Source organism: Seriola aureovittata, chromosome 23 (genome assembly GCF_021018895.1).
Source record: "Seriola aureovittata isolate HTS-2021-v1 ecotype China chromosome 23, ASM2101889v1, whole genome shotgun sequence".
NCBI lineage: Eukaryota > Metazoa > Chordata > Actinopteri > Carangiformes > Carangidae > Seriola > Seriola aureovittata.
The window spans coordinates 14,003,824-14,029,199 of NC_079386.1; the positions used below are offsets into that span (position 1 = coordinate 14,003,824).

A 25,376-nucleotide genomic window follows, 5' to 3' on the forward strand; every position below is an offset into this window, starting at 1 on the left:
ATGCGGCAATTTTTATGTGCAGCGTCTCCCTCTACCTTCCATATGAGGAGCAGAGGAGGGACTTCAATCATTATTATCTCAATTATACAATGTAGGAGGAAAGTCAGCCATGGCGACATGGAGGAGTGGTAGACCAGAAGTGTGTTGACATGTTGAAGGACAGCCATGAGTTTCCACTTCACACTTTGACCTTTGGTACACTGAAATATGTTTTAGAGCAATTTCAACTACATGAGAAAAATGCTACATACTGTATCTTTAAGATTGTACCTTATGTTTATTCTCTTTTTTCACTGAAAAGTCTCAGTTATCTTCCACAATATGAAATCATCATCATATCATCAAGACCTCTGACACAGGCCTGCTGTAGATAGATAGAACATTTTAAGATATTTCATTTCATTATTTCCATCGTTGCTGTCTTGTGATCTGTGTGCACACAAAACACACCACTATGATACATATCATATGATGCAAAATGTTCAATAATTACTTGCAATAAGTGTGTAGTTCCATCCTAGTTGGGTCTCATGTGCAGGGGCCGTGTGGCGCCTCTTCTGTGGTGGCTCGACAGGAAGCTCACAGTGGTTAAAACCCAGAGTAGTGGCGTGAGTTCTGTGTAAAAAGGCAAAGAAAAAGAAGGAACCTGAGATGGGCTAAACCCAGAGAAAGAAGTGGTAGAAAACCTCTTCGCTCATATCGACATGAATATTTTCCCCCACAGTTCCCTGTTTCTCTTCCTGCTGCAGTATTAGTCTGTGGGGTTTTCAGAAGCAGAGCGACAGAGTGTCAGTGCTGGATGTGAAAATGGGGCACACTTTGCTCTGTGCGCTGTCATTATTCCGTAAGTACTTCAAACACTTTCACCATTTGAATGTACATGTTTTTAAATGCCACTGGTTATTATCTGTTTGCAGAGGTGGGTGGTAACATTTACTCTGTTACATGTAGTTAAGTGACTTTTTCTTTAGAGTAAATTAAGCTTATTGTAGTTTAATGCAACATGCTTTTTAATCTTGACTTGTAGAGAAAAATAATATTACTCTTTAATCATTTCTTTATACCTAATTATTTCATGCCTGAAATTTGCACATGAAAAAAAATTGTCTAATTTTAAATCAGTCATGTGAACATGACTGATGTCATGTTTCAACCACAGATGTTTCATCATCCCTTTCAGTAAAAGGGCGCTGAGACTTGAGACATCAATACTGCAATTATCTGTGTAACATTTTAACAAACTTTATATTTACTTTTTCATAACAGACATAAATAAAAACAAAAAACACAACAATGTATTTAATGTTCACCTCTCCATGAGAAGAAGACCATGCATCTGTGGTTGAAATGATGGTAGTGTCCATGGTAAAAGACAGTTTCACTTTTTTCTCTCATTTATTAAGTTACTTGCTTCTCAGGTATTTTTTAACTTTGATGAGTACTTTAATTCTACTTTTACCAGAGTCCACTTTCTGATTGCGAAACAGTTCTCCCTACTGTATTTGATGATTTACCCAGTTTGATAATGTCTGATGAGATACCACTTTTATTCTTTATTTTATTTTAGTGCTGCCACTCCTCTACTGTGGACAGGCTGAAGGTGACTCAACTTCTTTCTTTCTATTTTTCTATGTATCACTCAAGATGTATCTTTATACCTCTTTATTACTCCTGATCACTTTGTCTTTGCTTCGGGTGTTATTAATGTTTGTATTGTTTAATTTCATCTGACAACAAATGAGTATATGAATAATGTCGCATTTCAGAGAAAGAAATTGCATATTCCTAAATACAATTCTGGGTTGTACTGTTTCTAACTGTGTTAAGTCGTATGTATGTTTGTGTTGGGTTGTAGATGCTGCGTTGACCCTTGAACCAAGATCATCCTATTTATTTACTGGAGAGTCCGTGACCTTCATATGTGACATGAATGAGAGAAATGACACTGACTGGTATTACAAATTCACCTGGAATGGTCAACAGATTGTCTCCTTCAATTCGAGGAAGTCCTACTCGCTCGAGCTAACGGAAGACCTGAGCGGTGACTATCAGTGCATCGGCCGCCACGAAGGCTCAACAAATCTTACAAAACATAGTAATAAGGTCATTCTCTCTGTATCAGGTAAGATATCACATTTATTGTCACTGCTGTGAAGTTTACTATCACCTGTCGCACAGACATGTTGAAATTATCATTCTAGTTAGAACCAGATAGTCAGCCTTGTCAAGTTTAGCGTGTGTGCATCCAGGCCCGCGCACAGCAGTGTGACTACAGGAGCCCGCTTTACGCCATGACCCATCGCAGCTAATGTAGCCAGCTGTCATCTGCATTATATATTCGCTAAAAGTCGCCTTCTGTGCACGGAGTAATAACTCGATTTTCACGATGTAGACAATTCACAGAAACAAAAAATTCAAATGAGTCATATGAAATCATAGGTGTTCCTGCTCTGAATACAAGAATAACCGCTGTAGAAGTTCAGTCGGCTTTTAGCTGAGCAGTGTGACAACAAGCCTGCCAGGAAATGAGTGAGGAGTGACAGGTTAAGTAACTACCACGTAACAAAGGGTGCAGTGGATAGATTACATGTTGCATTGAGAGGAGTATGTCATGTGAAAGCAGCAGACTGGAGTTTTCAGTCTGAAGACTGATCCGTTAAAGCTATCCTACAGTCCAAATCATTACAGTACTGCAGCAAGCCAATAAGTACTTTGAAGAAATGTACTATGAGAAATATATATAAGAAAAATAATCTTGGATTAATTTATGATTAATTATGACTATATTCTTATCCAAACAGCACTCAGACCCACGGCCACTCTGAGAGCAGACAGGACATCCATACCAGCAGGTGGCACTCTGACACTCACCTGTTCTGTTGAGGGCTCCGGGGACTGGAAATACGACTGGTTCACACGTAACCCAGACTCTCATGAAACTAAGATGGTAACGGAAGGTGTGCAAAACTCTGTCAGCGTGTCACACGAAGGCATCTACCGGTGCAGAGGAAGAAGAGGAAACCCAGTTTTCTTCACAAAGCACAGTGATATGCATCGCATTGAGAAAACTTGTAAGTTTAGTAACTTATTTTAATGCATTCATCACTGTGAATATTTGAATATTTACTGTGTATTTTTGGTGTGCACAGTGCCCATCAAGACCTATGTGACCCTGACATACAACTGGACTCAGATATACAGCGGTGAGATGATCATTGTCAGATGTGAGATCCAGGGAGGCGGAGACACCGACTGGGAATATGAATGGAGAACAACCAGCTCAAACGCACCTCCCACACACAGTGAATACAGGCTTAGCAGTGCCTCTGCTTCCTACAGTGGAGACTACTGGTGCAAGGCTAGAAGAGACTTGTATTCTTCAACAGAGTGGAGTCAGGCCTTCACACTTACAGTGTCATGTAAGTCAGATTTCAGTCATAATGTCAATTTTTTTTGTGTGTGATTTCATTTGTTAATGTATTTCAATAATGTATTTAAATGAACAGCACATAAACCCAGGCCCACAGTTATGGCAGATAAGAGAACCTTACCGGTAAATGGCAACGTTACACTGACCTGCTCTGTGGAAAACTCAGCTGAGTGGAAATACGACTGGTTCAGACGTACCTCACACTCTTCTGAAGCTCAGGCCATAAGAGCTGGTGAACCAGGCAAAGTTATCAGTATCTCACATGGAGGCATCTACCACTGCAGAGGAGGGAGACGAGACACAGCTTTCTCCACAGAGAACAGCGAGTCAGTCACAATTGAGAAAACAGGTAAGTGTTGGTGCTTCAGTTTGGAGCAATGCAACATGAAGAATCAGTGCTCGGGGACTAGTTTCTTCTGTTTTTCTGTTTCTATTTGTGAACAGTTTCCAACAAGGCTGTTGTGTTCCTGCAACCCAACTGGCCTCTGGTATTCACTGGTGAGACCATCACCATTAGATGTGGGATTCACGGAGGTGGAAGCACCGAGTGGGAGTATGAATGGAGCAAACCCAAGTCCAGTACGGTTTCAGCATACGATGAATACAGGATCGACAGTGCATCTGTGTCCGACAGTGGGAACTACAGGTGTAAGGGTAAAGACAAACGGGACTTGTTTTCCTCGACAGAGTGGAGCGACGTCATCACGTTGACAGTTTCTGGTAAGGAAGACTGTGTTTTATGGCTTGTCCTAGGAAGATATGGACATGGGACGTTTTGTTTCTTAAATTTATTCTATTCCTAATTTTTTATTTTATTTTTTTTGTGGCTGACATAGAGGAGAAACATGCCTCACAAAGGTGTGTGTTCAGGACAAGCAGAAAAGTCATTAATACACTGATCTAACGCCACATTAACACACAATAAATACCCATTGGGCGGTTTTTATGGACATGGTACAAGAGTACAGAATGAGATGAATTATTTATTATTTCATATTTAGAAGTTACTTAAATTGAACTTAATCACAGGGACAGTAACAATGTTTTTTTCATATATATATCAGCAGACAGACCAACTGCTAACCTGAGTGCTGACAACAGAGCGTTTGCAGCAGGGGGCAGGGTGACACTGACCTGCTCTGTGAACCCATCATCATCTGGTTGGAAATACTACTGGTACACAGGCGAGAAAACCTCTGAACCACTGACGACACAAGATGCTGCTTCCCACTCAAGTGGAGAAGTCAGTGTCTCACAGGAAGGACTCTACTGGTGCAGAGGAGGAAGAGGAGACCCAGTGTACTACACAGAGTTCAGCGACCCTGTCAACATTCATAAAACTGGTGAGTGTGGTAAAGAGTTTTTGTAAAAGCTTATTGAGACAATGAAATTGTTGATTCTGATATAACAATTTGCCATTTTTGTACCTTTTATTTATGAATTTTAAACATCCGTAGTCAGCAACAGGGCTGTTGTGACTGTGCAACCAAACTGGCCTGAGATATACAGAGGAGAGACAATCACACTTCGCTGTGAGATCCAGGGAGGAGACACTGAGTGGACGTATGAATGGATGACAACCAGCTCATATAAACTTTCAAACAACAATGAAGAGAGGATTAGGTTGTCGTCTTCATCACAAAGTGGTGACTACTATTGGTGTAAGGGCAGACTGAAAAGTGCACAACAGAATTCAACAGCATGGAGTGTTCCCTTCAAATTCACAGTATCTTACAGTAAGTCAAGTCATATTTCATTCACGCAATTAAACCATTAATGTCTCCAAGTTTGTGCTTGATACTGTTTTTGAAGGAAAGTGTTTGTACTGTTTGTGTTGTGTAGCATCACAACCTGTCCTCACTGTGTCTCCATCATGGCTGAGTCCTGGAGCCTCAGTAACTCTGAAGTGTGAGGTTAAACATCCATCTGCAGGATGGAGGTTCTACTGGTACAAGGCTGTTCCCAGATTGTCCAAAATCAACATGTATAACCGCTACCACTCTGTACGTGGACGCTGGATAGATTTTGATTACTACAACTCCTACAGCTATGAGCTGCTCCCTGGAAGCAGCAGTGGGACTGAACAGGATTCCTACATCGTCCATGGTCAGACACACACAGCAGGATATGTGTGTAAGGCTGGAAGAGGAGACCCAGTGATTTACACTGAGACAAGTAAACTAAAGTTTGTCTGGTCTGGAGGTGAGTTGGTTTCCCTCATAAAGCAGATGTTAAGTCTGTCCAACTTTTTTTGTCAGCAACATATCTTGTAAACTGCTTTAAAAAGATAAAAAAACAATAAAACCAAACTAGTCGTTGTGTTGGTGTTTTTTAAATCTTATATTGTCTCTGTTGTTCGTTTTACTCCGTGCATGTTTTCCAGATGTTCATCCAGCAGCGTCTCTCACAGTGAGTCCTGGCGGAGCGCAGCACTTCACGTCTGACTCCGTCTCACTGAGCTGTGAGGGAAACTCTACTGAGTGGAGAGTGAAGAGGTTTCCTGATGACAGCTCCCTGCCATACTCTTCATACTGCTCTACGACAAGGACTGGATCCACCTGCAACGTCCATGGTCTCTTACCCAGGAATGATGCGTACTGGTGTGAGTCTGGATCAGGACAGTTCAGCAACGCAGTCAACATCACTGCAAGTTGTAGGTTTTCATTACATTTATTCTTTCTGTCTTTGTTCTACTGTTTCTGACTGTGACGCAATTAATTTGATGTCAGGCCGTTAATATTAGTCATGTTTTTGTTTTTTTAATGGTTTTACAGATTCTGTTATTATCCTGGTGAGCCCCGTCCATCCCGTGAACGAGGGAGATTCTGTTTCTCTTCACTGCAAATTGAGGCCAGGACTCTCATTTTATTCTAATTTCGCTTTCTACAAAAATGGCAACGTCATCCACAATGACGACAGTGGGGTGCTGAATATCTCTGCGGTGTCAAAGTCAGACGAAGGTTTCTACAAGTGTGAACATTCAGGAAATGAGTCACCAGAGAGTTGGATGTCAGTAAAATGTGAGTGTGATTTATACAGTCTTCATTAATGGGCCTGTCCAAGTAAAGTAAATGAAGTGGTGTGGTTTACTTATCTTTGTGGCCTTGCACAGTGCAATGTTTCTCTTTTTTGATGATTGCCACCAAAAAATATTTGAAGGAGTCACATTAAAAATTCATGTTCTGCTTTGGGTCGTGTGGCTCACTACACGCTGAACTGAGGTCTCCTCTTGTGTAATCCTGTCATAGATGAAGTTGATCAATCCTTCTTATTTATTATTGCAGCGTCTCGCTCTTCATCTCCCGAGCCGCTGGTCGTCGGGCTGGTTAGTGGTGTCGCGCTGGTTGTTCTCCTGCTGCTGCTACTGTTGTGCTGGTGCAGGAAGTCAAAGAGTGAGACCTTTTCCTTCTTTGCTGTAGATCAGTTACTCCCTGCTTGTTCAAAAATCATTGTCACGACATGGAGCAGTGATTCAGTTTGCGTTTCAAAATCATGCAACGTAATGATTATTGTCCTGTTCACAGATCCGTGTTGCAACAGGTTGGTACAACACTCTCTTGTCTCCTCTTCTTCATGACAGAAATGCGTAACATGTTTTACTTTATTTTTTACTTTTACTACTTATTATGACGACATGTTTCAGGCCCGTCCAGTCTGAAAAGATCGACCAGGGCTCTGCTACGGACCAAACTGTCAACCGAGATGCAAATCAACAGCAAATATACTCGTCTCTTCTCCACGGTCAGCCCTCTGTCTGATCTAGAATACTGTCACAGCTAATTCTGCCCCTCTTCTATATTCATATCCTGTTGTTATATGTACAACAATAACATCACACAATACTGTGCTGCAGGTTTAACTGTTACACCGAATCTTAGTACTTTAAAATTGTTTCCTGAGGTTTAGAAATCTTATCATGGATTCATTTTTATTGACTTGTAGGTGACGTCTGTGTCTATGAATCAATCAGAGGCTCTGAAAACACTGGGAATGGTACAGTATAAACTTCAGTTCGTGCAGAGAAGTCCAGAACGGTCTGACTTTAACTGAGTAAAATCCAAGCTGGTGAAAACTTTTTCTAATTTTATTATTATTATTATTATTATTATTATTATTATTATTATTAATAATTGTGTTACGTGGTGAAAGGTATGTGGATTTCAACATGGTGGAGGTCAGGGCTGTTTCTATGACCCTGGCTTTGTGAATGGGAGGTGTCATGTTGAAACAGTGCAGGGCCTGACACAATCTGTTGCCACACTGTTATCTAAAATGTAAGTGGATGCTGCAGTGTTAAGATTTCCATTCATCAGAGCTGAGAGGCCGAACCATGAAAAACCGCTCCAGAACAAACATGTAATTACTCACATACTTTGCATTTAGTGTAAAAGAGCTTGATTTTTATTATTTATTTATTTTTTTGACCATTACAGGAAACCGAGATGATCCAGTTGACAGGTCTGACTACTATAATGTGAATCCAGATGCAGCTGCAGGTACAAATATTAAATATTGAAATATATATAAATGTTAAAAATATTAAATACAAGAGAAGCTCATGTAATTAAAGGTTGTGTATAGTTTGAATTGCAGTCAATGTTGGTGTCTCAAATTTCAAATACATTCAGTAAAACTGTATTAACATTATACTACATAATACATGTCCCATTGACCAGGTAAATGTATCATGTACGTATGTTTTAATTTGTGGTTGTTGTCATTTTGTGCCAGGTCCATAAAGAGAGGTGCATCATCGAGGAAGACAAAAGAAGCGTGAAAAAAACATTTACGTTTCAAGAAACGCTTCACAGCATTTGCACAACTGCTGCCATCCAAATGTTAGACACAGTATCCTGTGCAGTTATATAGCAAATCATATGAAAGAAAGACACGGCCAGCATTAATAACAAAACTGCTGAGACGATTTGCTTTTGTGTTTATGCTCATTATGTAAATCTTTGTTGCAACCATTCTGTAGGTTAGACGGCGTAGGACTGCTGTACTTTTAAAGTCAGCCGTGATGTTATACATTCATATATAATGGTCATTATTCACACACACCTCCGCTCGCTTGTCATGACGCTATGACTGCCAAGACCTTACAGGATAAACACAACCACTTCTGTTCTGATATGGAATCGTTTAAATGGATTTGCCAGTTTTTCAAAGTGGAAATGAGATGTAATGGATGCTCTTGTTGTCTTAGAAGAGATGTGGCAACTTTGTAGAAGTTTGCCTTTTACAAACTGAGTGACTTTATGTGGGTTGTTGTATGATTGTAAATAAATATTTGTATAATTTTTTAATATTATCTATTTTTCACCATATTGTATCACTTATTTTTACTTTATCTCATGTTTTTCTTCTAAAAGAAATTGGGTTTATAAATAAATATAATGAGGTGACGTGAACAATCATGGTTGGATTTTCTGTTACAAATGGTGACTAGTGCACCTTTACTAGTCCACATCTGAATTGAGGCGAGAGAGGCCGGAGATGAAGCTCATAATGGAGCAGGTCATGATACCTCCTGCTAACAAGCTAACAATAGCATGCCTGCTTAGTTTCCTGATGTTTGTTTATTCTCATAAATCGACAGAGAGTTTTTCTTCTTCTTCTTTATTGCAGGCGCAGCACACTGTATTAGAGTGATGGTGGTTGTTCTGGCATCCATGAACCTGCATCTCTTCTTGCTGCTTCCTTATTGTCCTTTCTGCTTCCAGCATGTTGTTTTGTTCTACACAGCACTGTCACCGTGTGTCACACAATATACAGTCTATAGTCACAATCAACAATGAGTGATCGCTGGTCTCTGCTCCTCTTCTTCTGTCATCATGCTGCAGTTTGATCTGTGAGTGAAGCTCAGACACATTTGGAGACTTTAGTAAGAACAGGTGATGATGTCACTGACTTGTAGGTGACGTTTGTGTCTTTGTAGCTGAGGAAACACAGGCTCCAGCTCAAGCCAAACCACTTGTTTTCTGTCCTCAGCTCACAGCAGACTGTCCTGTCTACACTGGAGTAATATCATTCAGGTTGGAAATCACCTAATGTGAATGAATTAAAGTTTAATTTTGTATCTAACGTGAAGGACGATGTGATCTGATGAGCCAGTCAACAAAGCATGTAAAGGAGGTGCAGGTGTTAAAGGAAGCTGTGAAGCTGAGTTTATTTCTGGTGTTGATAAGCAGAGGCTTGGCTTACTTCTTCTCAGACTCTAGTTGCAGAGTAGTAACTACACCACAATGACATCTTGCATTTTATTTCTGTGGTTACTATAGCAGCAGGCTACATGTGACACTGCAAATGTCTTTCATGCATTCAACATGTTTTTGACTGACAGGCCACATCAAACACTGGACGGTGAAAATGATTCAGTGAGGAAGGTTTTCATTGTTCCGGTCTCAGTGTCTACGTTTTTGTTTAGAGTAACACCAACTATCTGCACCATCTCTTTACTGAACACAAGAGCATCATTTTCACTTGGAGCTGCTGCACTAAAAATGAGGAAACAGTCTTTAGTTCAATGTGTCCTGACAGCAGACGACATGTTTCACACCCAGTTGATCACATGTAATAAACCAGACAAAGGTGATAGAGAGTGTTCAACATGAAGAACAGTGTGGGAGCGTTTATGATAAATATCTATCAAACTCAACCTTCAGGCTTTGCTTGTTGTCTTCTCATGAGAGTTCAGACTGAGAAATAAATATTGACCATCATGTTATCTGTCCATATGCATTGTACTGGACTTCATTTCTACCACGTTAAACATCCTGTATAGGATATGACACTTCTTCTTATCTACTTGTAAACACCTTGTGTGTGTGAATGTGATGAAGACACAATCTTTTCTTTCTATCACAGCAGCACATCTTAATGTGTAAAGAGGAACTTTTCTTTCACCAGTTCTAATAAGACTTAATTCTTCTTAGGACCTCCACAATATTAGGCAGGTAGTTTTAATCTTGTGTGTGATCGGTGTGTATCATCACCACAACTGTTATTGCTGAGTATTTGAGTGATGACAAGGAAACACAGTTGTAAAGCAGGTAGATCAAACAATTCCACCACAGAATAAGAAACGTTTAGACGACATGTTATATCAGATACTCAATGGAGAGAATGTATCACACACATATTTAGAAACACACAACTTTTTCTGTGGGCAGGAAGCGAAAATTGGTCAAAGTAGTCTGTGGTCAAACCTAAAGCACATATCTGAATTGTGTGACACGGAAGTAAGAAGAGAGAGGCTATACTCAGGAGGAGGAGCTAAGAAAAATTCTGATCCCATATTTGTATGAAATGTAACTTCTTCTTCTTCTTCTTCTTCTTCTTCCTCTGTACGTCCCTTTCTCTCTCTCTCTTTTTGCTCGTTATTATTCATGTAAAGTAGAAACATTTCCCAGAAGCAGAGCAGCAGGGCGACGGTGTCAGTGCTGGATGTGAAGATGGGGCACACTCTGCTCTGTGTGCTGTCCTTATTCTGTGAGTACATCAGTCATTTTCACCATCTGTGACTGTCAGAGGCAGATTCATGATTTTATCAAGGTGGTGGTTTTGTTTGGGAGATCTTTGTTGTTGATTAATCTTTGTTCAGTGTGGTGGAGTAAGTAGATCAATGGGCTAGTTATTTTGCACACATTACAATACACAGTACAATGCATGTACAGTATATAGACTAGGGTATTATGTTTATAGATTTTGACTGTTTGTCAGATTGATCACGTCTGATGAGGTTTCAATCTTTATTTTAGTGCTGAATACACTCTTCTACGGAAAGGCTGAAGGTAACAAGTTCCTTCCTGTTTTTTCTCACTTATATAATGTTATATATAGTATTAATCTCCGACTTATTACTGACAATGTCACTCTTAATCATATCGTCTTTGTGTTGAGATTTCATCATGTATGTTACATTTTATTTTATTTATCAATTCAAATTATTAAATGACTTCAGTTGTGCTCAACAGTGTGAAATTGCATATTTGCATATTTATCTCTCCTGGTTGGTGTTGGATGCACGTTCATGTACGAGGTCGTCATGTTGTGCTGACCCTCAGGGCAGAGCCTGTTACCTTCATACAGATTTCATGCATTCATCTGGTCATCTTAACAGGGCAGAGTAGTGACCCAGCAGAGGGCACTGATGAGTCTGGTATGAAGACAGAATCAAGCCCAGTCAGAGTCTGTCACAGTGTCCTGCATGCAGTACAGATTATCTCACTGACTTCAGTTGTTGGCATGTGTGCTGACTGCCACACAGTTTCTTTTGGTTTCACCTGTAGGAGCTGTTAAAGTCAGAAATGATCAAATATTGCACATATAGATGTTTGACAAATGAAAGGCAAAACCAAGAGGAAAAGTCTCTATGACGTTGGGACAGTATGAGCCTCCAGAACAACTAAAACTTTGTGAGGATTTTCAATATGAAATGACCAGAAACGTGGTTGTGAAATATCTAATTGACTGTGTCTGGGCATTGTTGGAGGCTATGCATGTTGAAGGAGGGAGACCAAATGCTGTGCTGACCCTAATGTCAAACTGCATTTACTGAAGAGTCTGTTATTTTCATAGATAGAGTTTTTTCATGCATTAATCTGATCATGTCAACAGGGCAGCCTAATGAACAAGTGGACAGTGCAGATAACTCTGAAGGGGGGAAAAGATCCAACACAGCTACAGTAAAGTAAAACAGTCCTGCCTGAAGATTTTAATAACAAAGAGTCATATGATTCATTTTTACACAGAAAGTAATTATACTCTGTGTTTGAGTCGTGGCATGTTGTGCTGGCTGCTGTGTTACACTTCTGTGTGAGCTGATAAACGTGGACGCAAAGGGGCTGAATGGATGGAATCAGTTAACTTCAACAAAACATGATTTATGATTGAGACGTGTGTTGGTGTACACTCTGTTATGAAAAAATAATTTGTTTTCTAACTTGAACAGAACCTGAACCCAAGGCCTCTCTGACAGCAGACAAGACAGTTATACCAGCAGGGGGCAGTGTGACACTGACCTGCTCTGTGGACGGCTCTGATGACTGGAAATACTACGGGTTCAGACGTGACTCACACTCTGCAGCTGATCCAGTAAGAGATGTTAGAGCACACGGAGTTATGGTTGTCACAGAGGGAGGTTTCTACCACTGCATAGGAGGGAGAGGAGACCCAGAGTTCTTCACTCAGAACAGTGAGGAAGTCCACATTCAGAAAACTGGTGAGTTTAGTCATTTAATATTCATTGTTGTGTTCAGATCTGTTGTCAGTCGTTTAAAAAAGAGTCATTTGGTGTCAGAAGCAAAACAGGAGAGTTTTAATGGAAAAATGAAAATATGGCAGCAGCTCTTAATCCTCTGAGGATGGAGAGAAACAAACTGTTAGTCTCTCTTCAGGTCGTGTAAAAATACAAATCAAGAGTGGAAGATACTTCAATGACACTTCTCACTGACATCTACAGGTGGTTAAAACACATTTGTCATATCACAGTATTCGTGAGACATTGTGACCTTGTCTTGGTTCTTGAACACAGAGCGGCCCCATGTTTTATCTGAGGAGCTGCTGTCATGTTTCAGTGCAGAGTTAAAACCAGTCGAGAGCAGCTTTTATATTTTTCTATAAAATAGATGATGATCAGCTGTTGAGTCAGACTTGTCAGTGAAGAGTTTCCTTCAACTGGCTGCTGCTGAAGTTCGTCTTTAATCCCTGTTTGTATATAGTGTATGAAACAGTGTGTGTGTGCGTGTGTGTCTGTGTGTCTGTGTGTGTCTGTGTGTGCCTGTGTGTGTGTGTCATTCATTGCTTCTTTTAATATGTTTTCATACTTTTGTTTTTCACCTGTTTTTTTGTTTTTATGGCTGTTGAATCATGTTTGTATTATTTTGGGTTTTTTTTTAACTTTGCTACAAAATTCAAGCTGTTGCTTAAGGACAATAAAAATGATTCCCATTAGAAATAGTGCTACTAACCTCTATGATTTTCATTTGATTTTTACAAATTTAGTTATTTTCTTACTGTATTTCTGTCAACAGTTTACAGTAGGGTCACTGTGACTCTGCAGCCCAGCTCATCTCTGATATACAGTGGTGAGAAGATCACTGTCAGATGTGAGATCCAGGGAGGTGGAGACACTGGGTGGACGTATGAATGGAGAACAACCAGCTCAAACAATCCTCCATCACACAGTGAATACACTATCAGCAGAGCTGCTGAGTCTCACAGTGGAGACTACAGCTGTAGAGGTAGAAGAGACTATTCCTTAACAGAGTGGAGTCAGGTCATGAGATTGACAGTATCACGTGAGTTGGACCGTCTTTCTTAATGTTTTCATTGATATAAACAGGACAGTTGTGAACATTCATCTGTCTATCAGTGACCCAGTCCTCTCCAGGTAGATCAGTAATAAACTGTATTTCTTCAGTGTAACAACAGAATTATGAAAAAAGAGACACGATGCAATTTTCTGTAACTTCAGAAATATTGATGTTCAAAGAGAAAAGTGCAGAGAAGATAAAAGAGTTCAGGAAGAGCTGTGAGCCAATACATTTGTCTTTCAATAAGGGAATTATAAATATAAATTAGAGGGAATCTGTTATGCAGTTTTGGATTAACACAGTTAATAATTTTTTAAATTGTGGTAAAAGCTAAATTACAATGTGGATGTTCAGTTTGATTGTTTGAATAAATTCTCTGATAAATGTTATTTACAATATTTCAAGTCTTTTACTTTTAAAGTATGTAATGTAATGTAATAAAACAAAATAAATTTCTTGAAGCAAATCACATTTAATTATTTACTTATTTTCTATTTTGCTCTAAACTCAACAGGAAGTAAACCCACAGCCACTCTGACAGCAGACAGGACAGTTCTACCAGCAGGGGGCAGAGTGACACTGACCTGCTCTGTGGATCGTTCTTACAGCTGGAAATACGACTGGTTCAGACGAACCTCTGTCTCTTCTGAAGCTGAGACTGTAGGAGACACAGACCAACCAAACACAGTCATAACACAAGGAGGCGTCTACACATGCAGAGGAAGGAGAGGACAACCAGAGTTCTTCACACAAGAAAGCAGTAAAGTCACCATTAAGGAAACTGGTGAGTTAAGTCATTTGTTCTGGAATAAAACAACATTTATTCTTTAAATCTCTTCCTCTGTTTATCAGCAGTGTAAGAAAGAGACGTTTTGATACCAACAGCAAATAGAAGCAAAACAATGATTAAATGTCAGTCGCTCCTGAAGCTCTGATGAAGGAGAAAACACAACGTTCATCCCTCTTCATGTTGTGCACAGAGTCAAGACGAGACTGGAAGGTGCTTCTTGTCTCAGAGTCATTTCTATCATCTAGAAGAGTTTGTCTGCTTGTTCCAGTGTTTGTAAACTTGTTGTCATCCTTCAGTCCACCACATGTTTTACACAAGAAGCTTTTTAGTGTCAGTTTAGATTTGAAATTGTGGAGATTTTAGATTTTTATTAAATAGATCTCAAACAGTGAGAGTGGCTGTTTTCAGGTGAGTGTATTTGCTTCTTTCTCTCCATAGTTTTATTTCTACATGTCAGACTCTAGTTTTATTCTGTAAACACGTAGTGAAGGACAGAGGCACATTTAACATCATCAAGATTTTTATTTTACATTAAAACCACCATCAGGAGCTGATGGGGGGTTAACTCATGAAAAAATAGAATATAAATATAAACACAAAGTAAATACTGAAACATCCTCCTATGAAACCTACTTAAACAGTGATTTAAAAGCTTCTAAGAAACAGAAGTTTTTTACATGACGTTGAGATCTTTGGGTTGATGTTCAGTTTCACAAACAGTTTAGGCCTGAGAAAATTTATTTATTTATCATCCGTTGTTCCCTAACACCTCCACCTGCTCCTTATTTAAGATATAACCAAAAGGTAAAAAATGCAAATTTACTTATTCTACTCTTTTATGTTCTAAATACAAAGTCAACACGATTCACCTTTATTGATCTTTAACTGAATCTCTTCCCATATCGTCACTGATCTGCTGGAACAGTAACCTCAGCGTGAGAATTATCAGACTGTTGTTCTAAATAACTGGAGACAAACAGCCTGTTGTGTCTGCTCTGTGTCAGTGTCTGTGGAAAGTCTACCAGTCTGTTGGAGAACTGCTGTCACCCTCTGTATGCTGAGTTTCAGCTGCTCCTCTCAGACTGTATCTGACAGTCACATTAAAAACATGAGCACAAAGTCCCTGTGGGAAAGAGCTGCTCCTGATGCACAGTTGTTACTTTTCTTCCTGATTATTTTCTTGCTTTAAGTCGTTTTCTTTGGAGACACTGTTTGATGTTTTCATGTGTTTGTAACTTAAACTGATGCTGTTGTTCATGGCTGTTGAGTTGTTTGTATTGTTTATTTAACCTTAATACAGATGATTCTTATTAGAAACAGCAGCAATAATTATGACATTTGAATCCTCACTGTGTATTTTTTATGTCAACAGTTCCCAGTAGGGTCACTGTGACTCTGCAGCCCAACTGGTCTGTGATATACAGTGGTGAGAAGATCACTGTCAGATGTGAGATCCAGGGAGGTGGAGACACTGGGTGGACGTATGAATGGAGAACACCCAGCTCAAACAATCCTCCATCACACAGTGAATACTCTATCAGCAAAGCTGCTCTGTCTCACAGTGGAGACTACAGCTGTAAAGGTAGAAGAGACTATTACTTAACAGAGTGGAGTCGGGTCATGAGATTGACAGTATCATGTAAGTTGAACATCTTTCATTTATACAAAAAAATAGTTTTCCTATTTTTAAAATCTCTTTCATCTAAATAAAACAACAAAAACATTTCAGATATCATTGTAGCTCTGTTCATCCACTCAGTGAAAAATGTTTTTTAGTTTAGTAACAAAGGAATGAAAATGAGCTTTTTACTGTAACATCAGAGTAACTTTTTAAGCACTATACAGTTCTGATACATGAAAAATAAAATGACTTGTGGTTGTTTAATGAGTCCACAGTTTCCACTGACATCCCCTCAAAAATGAAAGTGTTTTTTGTGGCTGTACACATGTAGTTTTCTTTGTAGCAGAAGTGAGTTATGATGCAGTTGATTCAGTTGTTTTGGCTGAGATGTTGATATATTCATTTATTTATTTCCATCATTAATCCCTAGAGGTGTCAGGTTGTGAAAACTTTAGAGAAAGAGTTTGGTCTCTTCAGTGTTGACAGAGGGCTGCATGTGAGTTGGGTGAAATCAGTTTCAATGAATCCACCTGTAATAACTGTCAGTGTTTTAAGTCTGCTCAGAGTTTATGAAACAAGGTAACAGGGAACAAATCCTATTTTAACCATTGACTTGTTTTGTTTTTCACTGTGAACTAAACAGCAAATAAACCCCAGGCCTCAGTGACAGCAGACAGCAGAGTCCTACCAGCAGGGGGCAGTGTGACTCTGACCTGCTCTGTGAACCCATCATCTGGTTGGAAATACTACTGGTACAGAGAGAATAAACTCTCTGAACCTCTGAACACACATGATGCTGTTTCCCAGACAACTGGAACAACCAGTGTCTCACAGGAAGGACTCTACTGGTGCAGAGGAGGAAGAGGAGACCCAGTTTACTACACAGAGTTCAGTTGGTCAGTTAGGATCGACACCATTGGTGAGTTTGGCAATAAACGCACAATGTAGAAGAAGAAGTCTATTGTTTATTCATGATGAATCATTAAGATTGAGATAAAAAAAAATCTACTGTTAATTGAAACTCTTGGTATTTTTATGTTCTTACTGTAAATTCTTGAACATGAACAGTCCCAAACACGGCTGTTGTGACTCTGCAACCAAACTGGCCTGAGATATACAGAGGAGAGACGATCACTGTCAGCTGTGAGATCCAGGGAGGAGACACTGAGTGGACGTATGAATGGGAAAGTAACAGCTCACTTAAAACTTCAGATCAACATGAATACAGGATTAGTTCTGCTTCATCATCCCACAGTGGAGACTACATGTGTAGGGGCAGAATGAAAAGTGCACAACATAATACAACAGAGTGGAGTGATTCGGTCAAATTGACAGTGTATGACAGTAAGTCTGATCTTATTTAATTTAAACTGAAAATCTAAACAACTCATGTGTTTAGAGATAATGTCATAACATGTTTTCATTCTGAGAAAATAACTTTCCAACACAAAAACCCCGGCCTGTCCTCACTGTGTCTCCATCATGGCTGAGTCCTGGAGCCTCAGTAACTCTGAAGTGTGAGGTTGAACTTCCATCTGCAGGATGGAGGTTCTACTGGTACAAGGCTGTTCCTGATGGATCACAGCGCTCCTACAGCGATGAGCTGCTCCCTGGAAGCAGCAGTGGGACTGAACAGGATTCCTACATCGTCCATGGTCAGACACACACAGCAGGATATGTGTGTAAGGCTGGAAGAGGAGACCCAGTGATTTACACTGAGACTAGTGAACTAAAGTTTGTCTGGTCTGGAGGTGAGTTTGTTGTTTCTTTAGTGTTTTTTCTGTCGAGAAGCAAATGTTCAGTCATTACCTAAGTTCATCCATGTTTTTGTCTGTGAGCAACATTTCCTAAAAACAAATATTCATGTTGGTAAAGAAATGTATTTTTACATTCATGGTCCCCAGTGGAAGAAATGTACTGATTGTGGAACTGGGTTGAATATCCTTCTCTCCTTGTTTCCTTCTGTCCTTCCCTTATCCTTCTTCAGTTAATCTGAAAGCATCAAAAGCCACAAACAAACACAGAGATACAAGGTTTCCACCTCTCATTGAAGTGCAGCTCCACTTTCCTCAATGTGTCCTTTTATTTTGGATACTTGAGCTCATCTTAATGTTTATTCTCAATTATATTTTCCTCCCCCAGCAGACAGGACAAGTGCAGTTGGAGAGTTGACTCAGTGGTCAGGCAGGTGCACAGACAGATGAATAAATAAATAACAATAAAAGACTTCAGCAGGTAACAAAGCAGTTAGAGACAAGATCAACAAACAGTCATAAAACTGACACAAATCTAACGAGACAAATAAGAGGAAAACACTTTTGTATAAAGACAAGAAGCATCTTTTAACATGAAATACACACCTCTGTATGTTAGACAGGCAGGTAAAAGTAAAGTGTAGAAAAACATCCATGGAAACACCTGGAACCACTCAGCAGCATCATTCATTTCTCTGCTGTCTGTCCATGTGCTGTTTGTTCCAAACTCTGCATCTTGTTTCAGTGTTGGTGCTGCTGATGTTTCTAACACTCACCAAACAAAAGATGAACAAAGGAATATTTACACTGAGCTCTTTTTAATGTTCATATCTCTGTTGCTGGTTTGACCCTTTTCTATGTTTGTTCTTCAGATGTTCGTCCGTCAGCGTCTCTCACAGTGAGTCCTGACAGAGTGCAGCACTTCACCTCTGACTCTGTCTCACTGAGCTGTGAGGGAAACTCTACTGAGTGGAGAGTGAGGAGGTTTGATGAGAGTAAATACCTGTCACACTGCTCTGACTTCGGGATAATTACTGGATCCACATGTAACATTTACAGTTATGGGCCCAGTGATGCAGTGTACTGGTGTGAGTCTGGATCAGGAGAGTTCAGCAACACAGTCAACATCACTCTACAGAGTACGTTTTACTGCATTTTAATTTTATTTCATTTTCTCTGGACTTTGAATTATTTTAAACGTCTCATGTGATTTATTTTAGGTTTTTACATATAAAGTGACTTTTTGGTCCATTACTCTGCTTCATGGTTTGTTCAGTAATCGTATTGAACAAAACAGACAAAATCACTTCCTCTGTGGTCTCTAGATTTAACATATATACGTTCTTATCTAAATAAATTCAAACGTCAATCTTCAGTCTTCTTCACACAGTAGCAGCATAATTATCAGGTTAAATTCACTTCCTCTCTTCACAAAACAAATTATGTCCTAACTTTGGCCACAGTAAATATCTTCCATCGTTTTTCCTTCAGATTATCATATAAAAAATGCAGTCAAATGAAAAAATAATAATGAATAACTTCTGTAAGTGGAGTTCAGATATCTTCCATTTGCAAAAGTTGACATCCAGTTTGCATTGGCTGCTATTTATAGTTTTTTTGTGGTATTAAAAAATCTTGTATATCCACAGGCACATATTCAACATGGCACCATTCTCTCTAGACCTAATGAACCAAAACCAAATCTGTGGCTATATATATAAATATACGTGTATTTTTATATATATATATATATATATATATATATATATATATGTATGTATAGCCACAGATAAGAAGCCAAGTATATATATGTCAGCTGGTTCTAAAGCTCTGCACCAGCTGATCTCTGACTGAAACTTCATATTCTGACTGTTTCACAGATGATGATTTTATCCTGCTGAGCCCCGTCCGTCCTGTGACTGAGGGAGAGTCTGTGATTCTTGGCTGTAAACTCAGGACAGAACAACATCTTTCCAGTGTGTTTTTCTATCAGAATGACAAACTCATCCAAAATGATTCCAGAGTGGAGCTGAATATCTCTGCAGTGTCACAGTCAGATGAAGGTTTCTACAAGTGTCAGTCCTCAGGACGAGTGTCAGCACAGAGTTGGATGTCAGTTAAAGGTGAGTAGGATTAAAATATTTGATTCTTTTTCTATTTTCTGAAGTGTGTTGCTCTGACAAAGGAACACTGTCAACATATAGTATATTCATGTGTATGTGCTGCAGATGTAGATGCAGGTTTTCTTATTGTTTTAGAGTTTTATCCTGAAGACTTGAAGTCACCTGTTTTATTTTTTAAAGGATTTTGTCATTTCTGTAAAGTAAAGTCCACCATTAATACATTTCCTGATACTTTTATTAACTCAATTAATATTCAGCAGTTACAATAGCTGTGCCAAGACCTGAAAGCTCTTCATTTCCTGTGTCGCTGATCGTTGGGCCGGTTTGTGGAATAGTATTGATCGTTCTCCTGCTGCTGTTGTTTCGCTACAGAAATTCAAAGGGTGAGATCTTTTTCTTCATATATTTGATTACACCCTAATTAGTCAAGAGAAAAGCGTGTTCTGATGTAATTACATGTACTGTTGCAACAATAGAACAATTTGCAATACAAACCCATGTAGCAGCATGTAACCTGCTGCTGTGTGGCTGCAGAAAGTCAACAGGTGAGACACTGATTATTACAAAATCACTGATCAGTTCAGTTTTTAATACAAATCCTACTCTGCTTTTTACAGATCCATGTTGTAACAGGTTCGTACAACACGCTCTCTCATCTCCAATAAGTTTTTGCTATTAAATTATCCTGCTAATTACTGCTGATATATGTTTATTAACCTCCATGTTTCAGACTGACTCAGACTCAAAGAGAGAATCAGGGCTCTGCTACAGGACAAACTGTCAACCATGATCAACAGCAAATATATTCCTCTCTTCTCCACGGTCAGTTTTTCATGTTGCTTCTTACGCTTTCACAACTATTTCTGACTCACTTTCTAATCAAGAGAGACCAGGAAATATTTTTGATCCATTTGCATCCAGTTCTCCAGGACTGTACTCGTTCCCTCTGCTGCTGGAATTAAACCAAACCATCACAGACATGAGGTGACTGGTGTGACTTTGTTTTGGTTCTCACTGTCCTGTAGGTGACGCCTGTGTCTATGAATCAATCAGAGGCTCTGAAAACACTGGAACAGGTTCAGTATAAACTTTTACTAATGTCCAGCTGTTGGAAGCTGCAGTATATCATTAAACAGGAAGTGAGCGATTAATATTAAAGTCAGTAAAAACATAATGTTTTCAGGTCAACCGGACACTAATGTCAGTGATGTCACATCTCCTATTGAAATTGATAGAAAAATGACATTCTGTCATGTGATCATCTCAACAGGTGGATGTGATGGTGCAGAGGAGAGCTCTGACTATATTAATGTGAATCCAGATTCAGCCAAAGGTACAAATGTTATTCAAAGTCCAATTTTCATCTTTGATTGTATAATTTGAAATAATTTTCCAGATTCCACATAGAAAGTGTCATATTTTTCTAAATGCATCACATGTGTTTTAAATGATATATTATATAAAGTCAGATATGATGTTTTTTATTTTTTCCAGCTGTTTATTGTGATTTCGTTCCAGGTCCATAAAAGATGAACACGATCAACATATCAAGGACAACATGAAAGAAAACACACTCATGTTCTGGCAGTGAAGGACTTTGTGCAGCTGAGCAGCAGATTATATGAAAAAAAAACAGGATATTAATCTTAAAGTGCCTTTTGCTTATGTATATTAATGAATACCCTATTTTTAAAAACAACCATATCATCTTTTAACTTGAATTGGTTTTGAATATTTTCATGGCGTCTTTACATATATCAGTCACTCAGCCTCATCATGACATTAATGATAGTTGTTTGTCGCTTGTTACTGTTTCCAGTTCAGTGTTTTGCAGCATAGCTTGTGTTTATGGTAATCTCATTATTAAACATTTTATACATACAGCTTATATTAAATTGGTTATATTTTCTTGTTGAGTATGTTCATCGTATGGTGCTGACTTTAACATCAGTTTTCAGTTCATTAAGAGTTATGTAAAAAGACTTGCTCATGATCTAAAGATGAACAAACTGAGCAACTTCATATGATTGTTTTACATATGATCAGTTCTATTCATATTATATTTTATATCAATATAATCTATATTACATTGCACTGTATCTTTTTTCTTACTTTATTTCATGCTTTTCTTCTAAAAGAAATTGGGTTTATAAATAAATATAATGAGATGAAGTGAACAATCATGGTTGGATTTTCTGTTACAAATGGTGACTAGTGCACCTTTACTAGTCCACATCTGAATTGAGGCGAGAGAGGCCGGAGATGAAGCTCATAATGGAGCAGGTCATGATACATCCTGCTAACAAGCTAACGATAGCATGCCTGCTCAGTTTCCTGATGTTTGTTTATTCTCATAAATCGACAGAGAGTTTTTCTTCTTCTTCTTTATTGCAGGCGCAGCACACTGTATTAGAGTGATGCTGATTGTTCTAGCATCCATGAACCTGCATCTCTTCTTGCTGCTTCCTTATTGTCCTTTCTGCTTCCAGCATGTTGTTTTGTTCTACACAGCACTGTCACCGTGTGTCACACAATATACAGTCTATAGTCACAATCAGCAGCAGCAACCTCTGCTCCTTAATGAGTGATCGCTGGTCTCTGCTCCTCTTCTTCTGTCATCATGCTGCAGTTTGATCTGTGAGTGAAGCTCAGACACATTTGGAGACTTTAGTAAGAACAGGTGATGATGTCACTGACTTGTAGGTGACGTTTGTGTCTTTGTAGCTGAGGAAACACAGGCTCCAGCTCAAGCCAAACAACTTGTTTTCTGTCCTCAGCTCACAGCAGACTGTCCTGTCTACACTGGAGTAATATCATTCAGGTTGGAAATCACCTAATGTGAATGAATTAAAGTTTCATTTTTTATCTAACATGAAAAAGACGATGTGATCTGATGAGCCAGTCAACAAAGCATGTAAAGGAGGTGCAGATGTTAAAGGAAGCTGTGAAGCTGAGTTTATTTCTGGTGTTGATAAGCAGTGGCTTGGCTTACTTCTTCTCAGACTCTAGTTGCAGAGTAGTAACTACACCACAATGGCATCTTGCATTTTATTTCTGTGGTTACTGTAGCAGCAGGCTACATGTGACACTGCAAATGTCTTTCATGCATTCGACATGTTTTCGACTGACAGGCCACATCAAACACTGGATGGTGAAAATGTTTCAGTGAGGAAGGTTTTCATTGTTCCGGTCTCAGTGTCTACGTTTTTGTTTAGAGTAACACCAACTATCTGCACCATCTCTTTACTGAACACAAGAGCATCATTTTCACTTGGAGCTGCTGCACTAAAAATGAGGAAACAGTCTTTAGTTCAATGTGTCCTGACAGCAGACGACTTGTTTCACACCCAGTTGACCACATGTAATAAACCAGACAAAGGTGATAGAGAGTGTTCAACATGAAGAACAGTGTGGGAGCGTTTACGATAATTTTTTATCAAACTCAACCTTCTGTCTTTGCTTGTTGTCTTCTCATGAGAGTTCAGACTGAGAAATAAATATTGACCATCATGTTATCTGTCCATATGCATTGTACTGGACTTCATTTCTACCACGTTAAACATCCTGTATAGGATATGACACTTCTTCTTTTCTACTTGTAAACACCTTGTGTGTGTGAATGTGATGATGACACAATCTTTTCTTTCTATCACAGCAGCACATCTTAATGTGTAAAGAGGAACTTTTCTTTCACCAGTTCTAAAAAGACTTAATTCTTCTTAGGACCTCCACAATATTAGGCAGGTAGTTTTAATCTTGTGTGTGATCGGTGTGTATCATCACCACAACTGTTATTGCTGAGTATTTGAGTGATGACAAGGAAACTCAGTTGTAAAGCAAGTAGATCAAACAATTCCACCACAGAATAAGAAACATTTAGACAACATGTTATAGATCAGATGTCTGGCTTTTGTATAAAACGGAAATAAGATCAAAGAGGCTATACTCAGAAGGAGGAGCTAAGAAAAATTCTGATCCCATATTTGTATGAAATGTAACTTCTTCTTCTTATGTACCATCCTTTTCTCTCTCTCTCTTTTTGCTTGTTATTATTCATGTAAAGTAGAAACATTTCCCAGAAGCAGAGCAGCAGGGCGACGGTGTCAGTGCTGGATGTGAAGATGGGGCACACTCTGCTCTGTGTGCTGTCCTTATTCTGTGAGTACATCAGTCATTTTCACCATCTGTGACTGTCAGAGGCAGATTCATGATTTTATCAAGGTGGTGGTTTTGTTGACATGACCATGTTGGTTGGTTATTCTTGGTTCAGAGTGGTGGACTAAATACATGTCTGTACTAGTTATTTTGGACAAACATTTGTACAATGCATGTACAGTATATAGTCTAAGGTATTATGTTTATAGATTTAATATATTTCTCATTTTATTTCATGTGTTTCTTTTGAGTTTTGTTTTTTGAGTATTGCCTCAGAAATGAGTTGATAAGCAAGAGCTGCCTCAGCTGAAAATCCACCTGGTTCTTAAATGCTGTAGTTTATTATGGTTTTGACTGTTTGTCAGATTGATCACGTCTGATGAGGTTTCAATCTTTATTTTAGTGCTGAATACACTCTTCTACGGAAAGGCTGAAGGTAACAAGCTCCTTCCTGTTTTTTCTCACTTATATAATGTTATATATAGTATTTATCTGCGACTTATTACTGACAATGTCACTCTTTTTTATCAATGCAAATTATTAAATGACTTCAGTTGTGCTCAACAGTATGAAATTGTATATTTTTCAAAACAGTTCATGTTGTATATATCTTTCCTGGTTGGTGTTGGATGCACGTTCGTGTACGAGGTCTCATGTTGTGTTACCTTTGTTGGGTCTGAGCTCTACCTCATGAGCTGGACACCAAATGTGTTTGATTTCGGTTGTCTATCAATTTATTGGCTATCATAAATTAAGAAAAATATTATTAAAAAATAATATTAAATAATAACTTTAAAATTAATTAAAGTCCTCGGGGCACTAGCCTAAACTAATAGGCAAAATAGCCAATGTGGTTTTAGTCTAAATTTATTACCATTAATATGGAACTCTGTAACAATTAAGAGTTTACTAACTATAACCAAATTACCATAAACAGTACGTTAAAGGTGAAGGATAGAGGTTGGCAATATTCACGCTTGTGCAACATTAAACACACCAGTAATTATACTTAAAGACGTTTATTTCAGAGTAAAACACAAAGTCTAATCTAGTATATACAGCTGTGTGTGTGTGTGTGTGTGTGTGTGTGTGTGTGTGTGTGTGTCTGTCTGTCTGTGGGGACACAAACAAAGGTAAGATGGCCGATTCAAAGTGATCACTGTGACCACATGACCTGAACAAAGAAG

The 25,376-nt window shown here is 38.8% G+C and overlaps 2 protein-coding genes across 3 annotated transcripts in view; both read left to right on the forward strand.

Annotated features, from left to right (window-relative positions):
* The first annotated feature begins 403 nt into the window (after positions 1–403).
* LOC130164140 (titin-like) lies at positions 404–8,838 on the forward strand. 2 transcript variants are annotated; one of them, XM_056368633.1, is made up of 18 exons: positions 404–844; positions 1,568–1,600; positions 1,856–2,122; positions 2,802–3,071; positions 3,150–3,419; positions 3,507–3,779; positions 3,875–4,150; positions 4,495–4,773; positions 4,888–5,166; positions 5,273–5,632; positions 5,814–6,083; positions 6,205–6,450; positions 6,715–6,822; positions 6,955–6,970; positions 7,074–7,171; positions 7,373–7,423; positions 7,864–7,926; positions 8,162–8,838. In XM_056368633.1, exons 1-18 carry the CDS (start codon positions 808–810, stop codon positions 8,167–8,169), a joined length of 3,204 nt encoding a protein of 1,067 aa, XP_056224608.1. In that variant the 5' UTR covers positions 404–807; the 3' UTR covers positions 8,170–8,838. The 2 variants fall into 2 exon arrangements, with proteins under 2 accessions (XP_056224608.1, XP_056224607.1); XM_056368632.1 differs by having other exon boundaries at positions 6,715–6,970.
* Positions 8,839–10,790: 1,952 nt separating this feature from the next.
* LOC130164141 (Fc receptor-like protein 5) overlaps positions 10,791–25,376 on the forward strand; it is a 28,023-nt gene continuing 13,437 nt past the window's right edge. Inside the window, exons 1-5 of the mRNA XM_056368634.1 lie at positions 10,791–10,921; positions 11,191–11,223; positions 12,384–12,653; positions 13,465–13,731; positions 14,261–14,530. Of these exons, the coding sequence (XP_056224609.1) occupies positions 10,885–10,921; positions 11,191–11,223; positions 12,384–12,653; positions 13,465–13,731; positions 14,261–14,530 (877 nt within the window). The 5' untranslated portion in view covers positions 10,791–10,884. The remainder of the gene's footprint in view (positions 10,922–11,190; positions 11,224–12,383; positions 12,654–13,464; positions 13,732–14,260; positions 14,531–25,376) is intronic.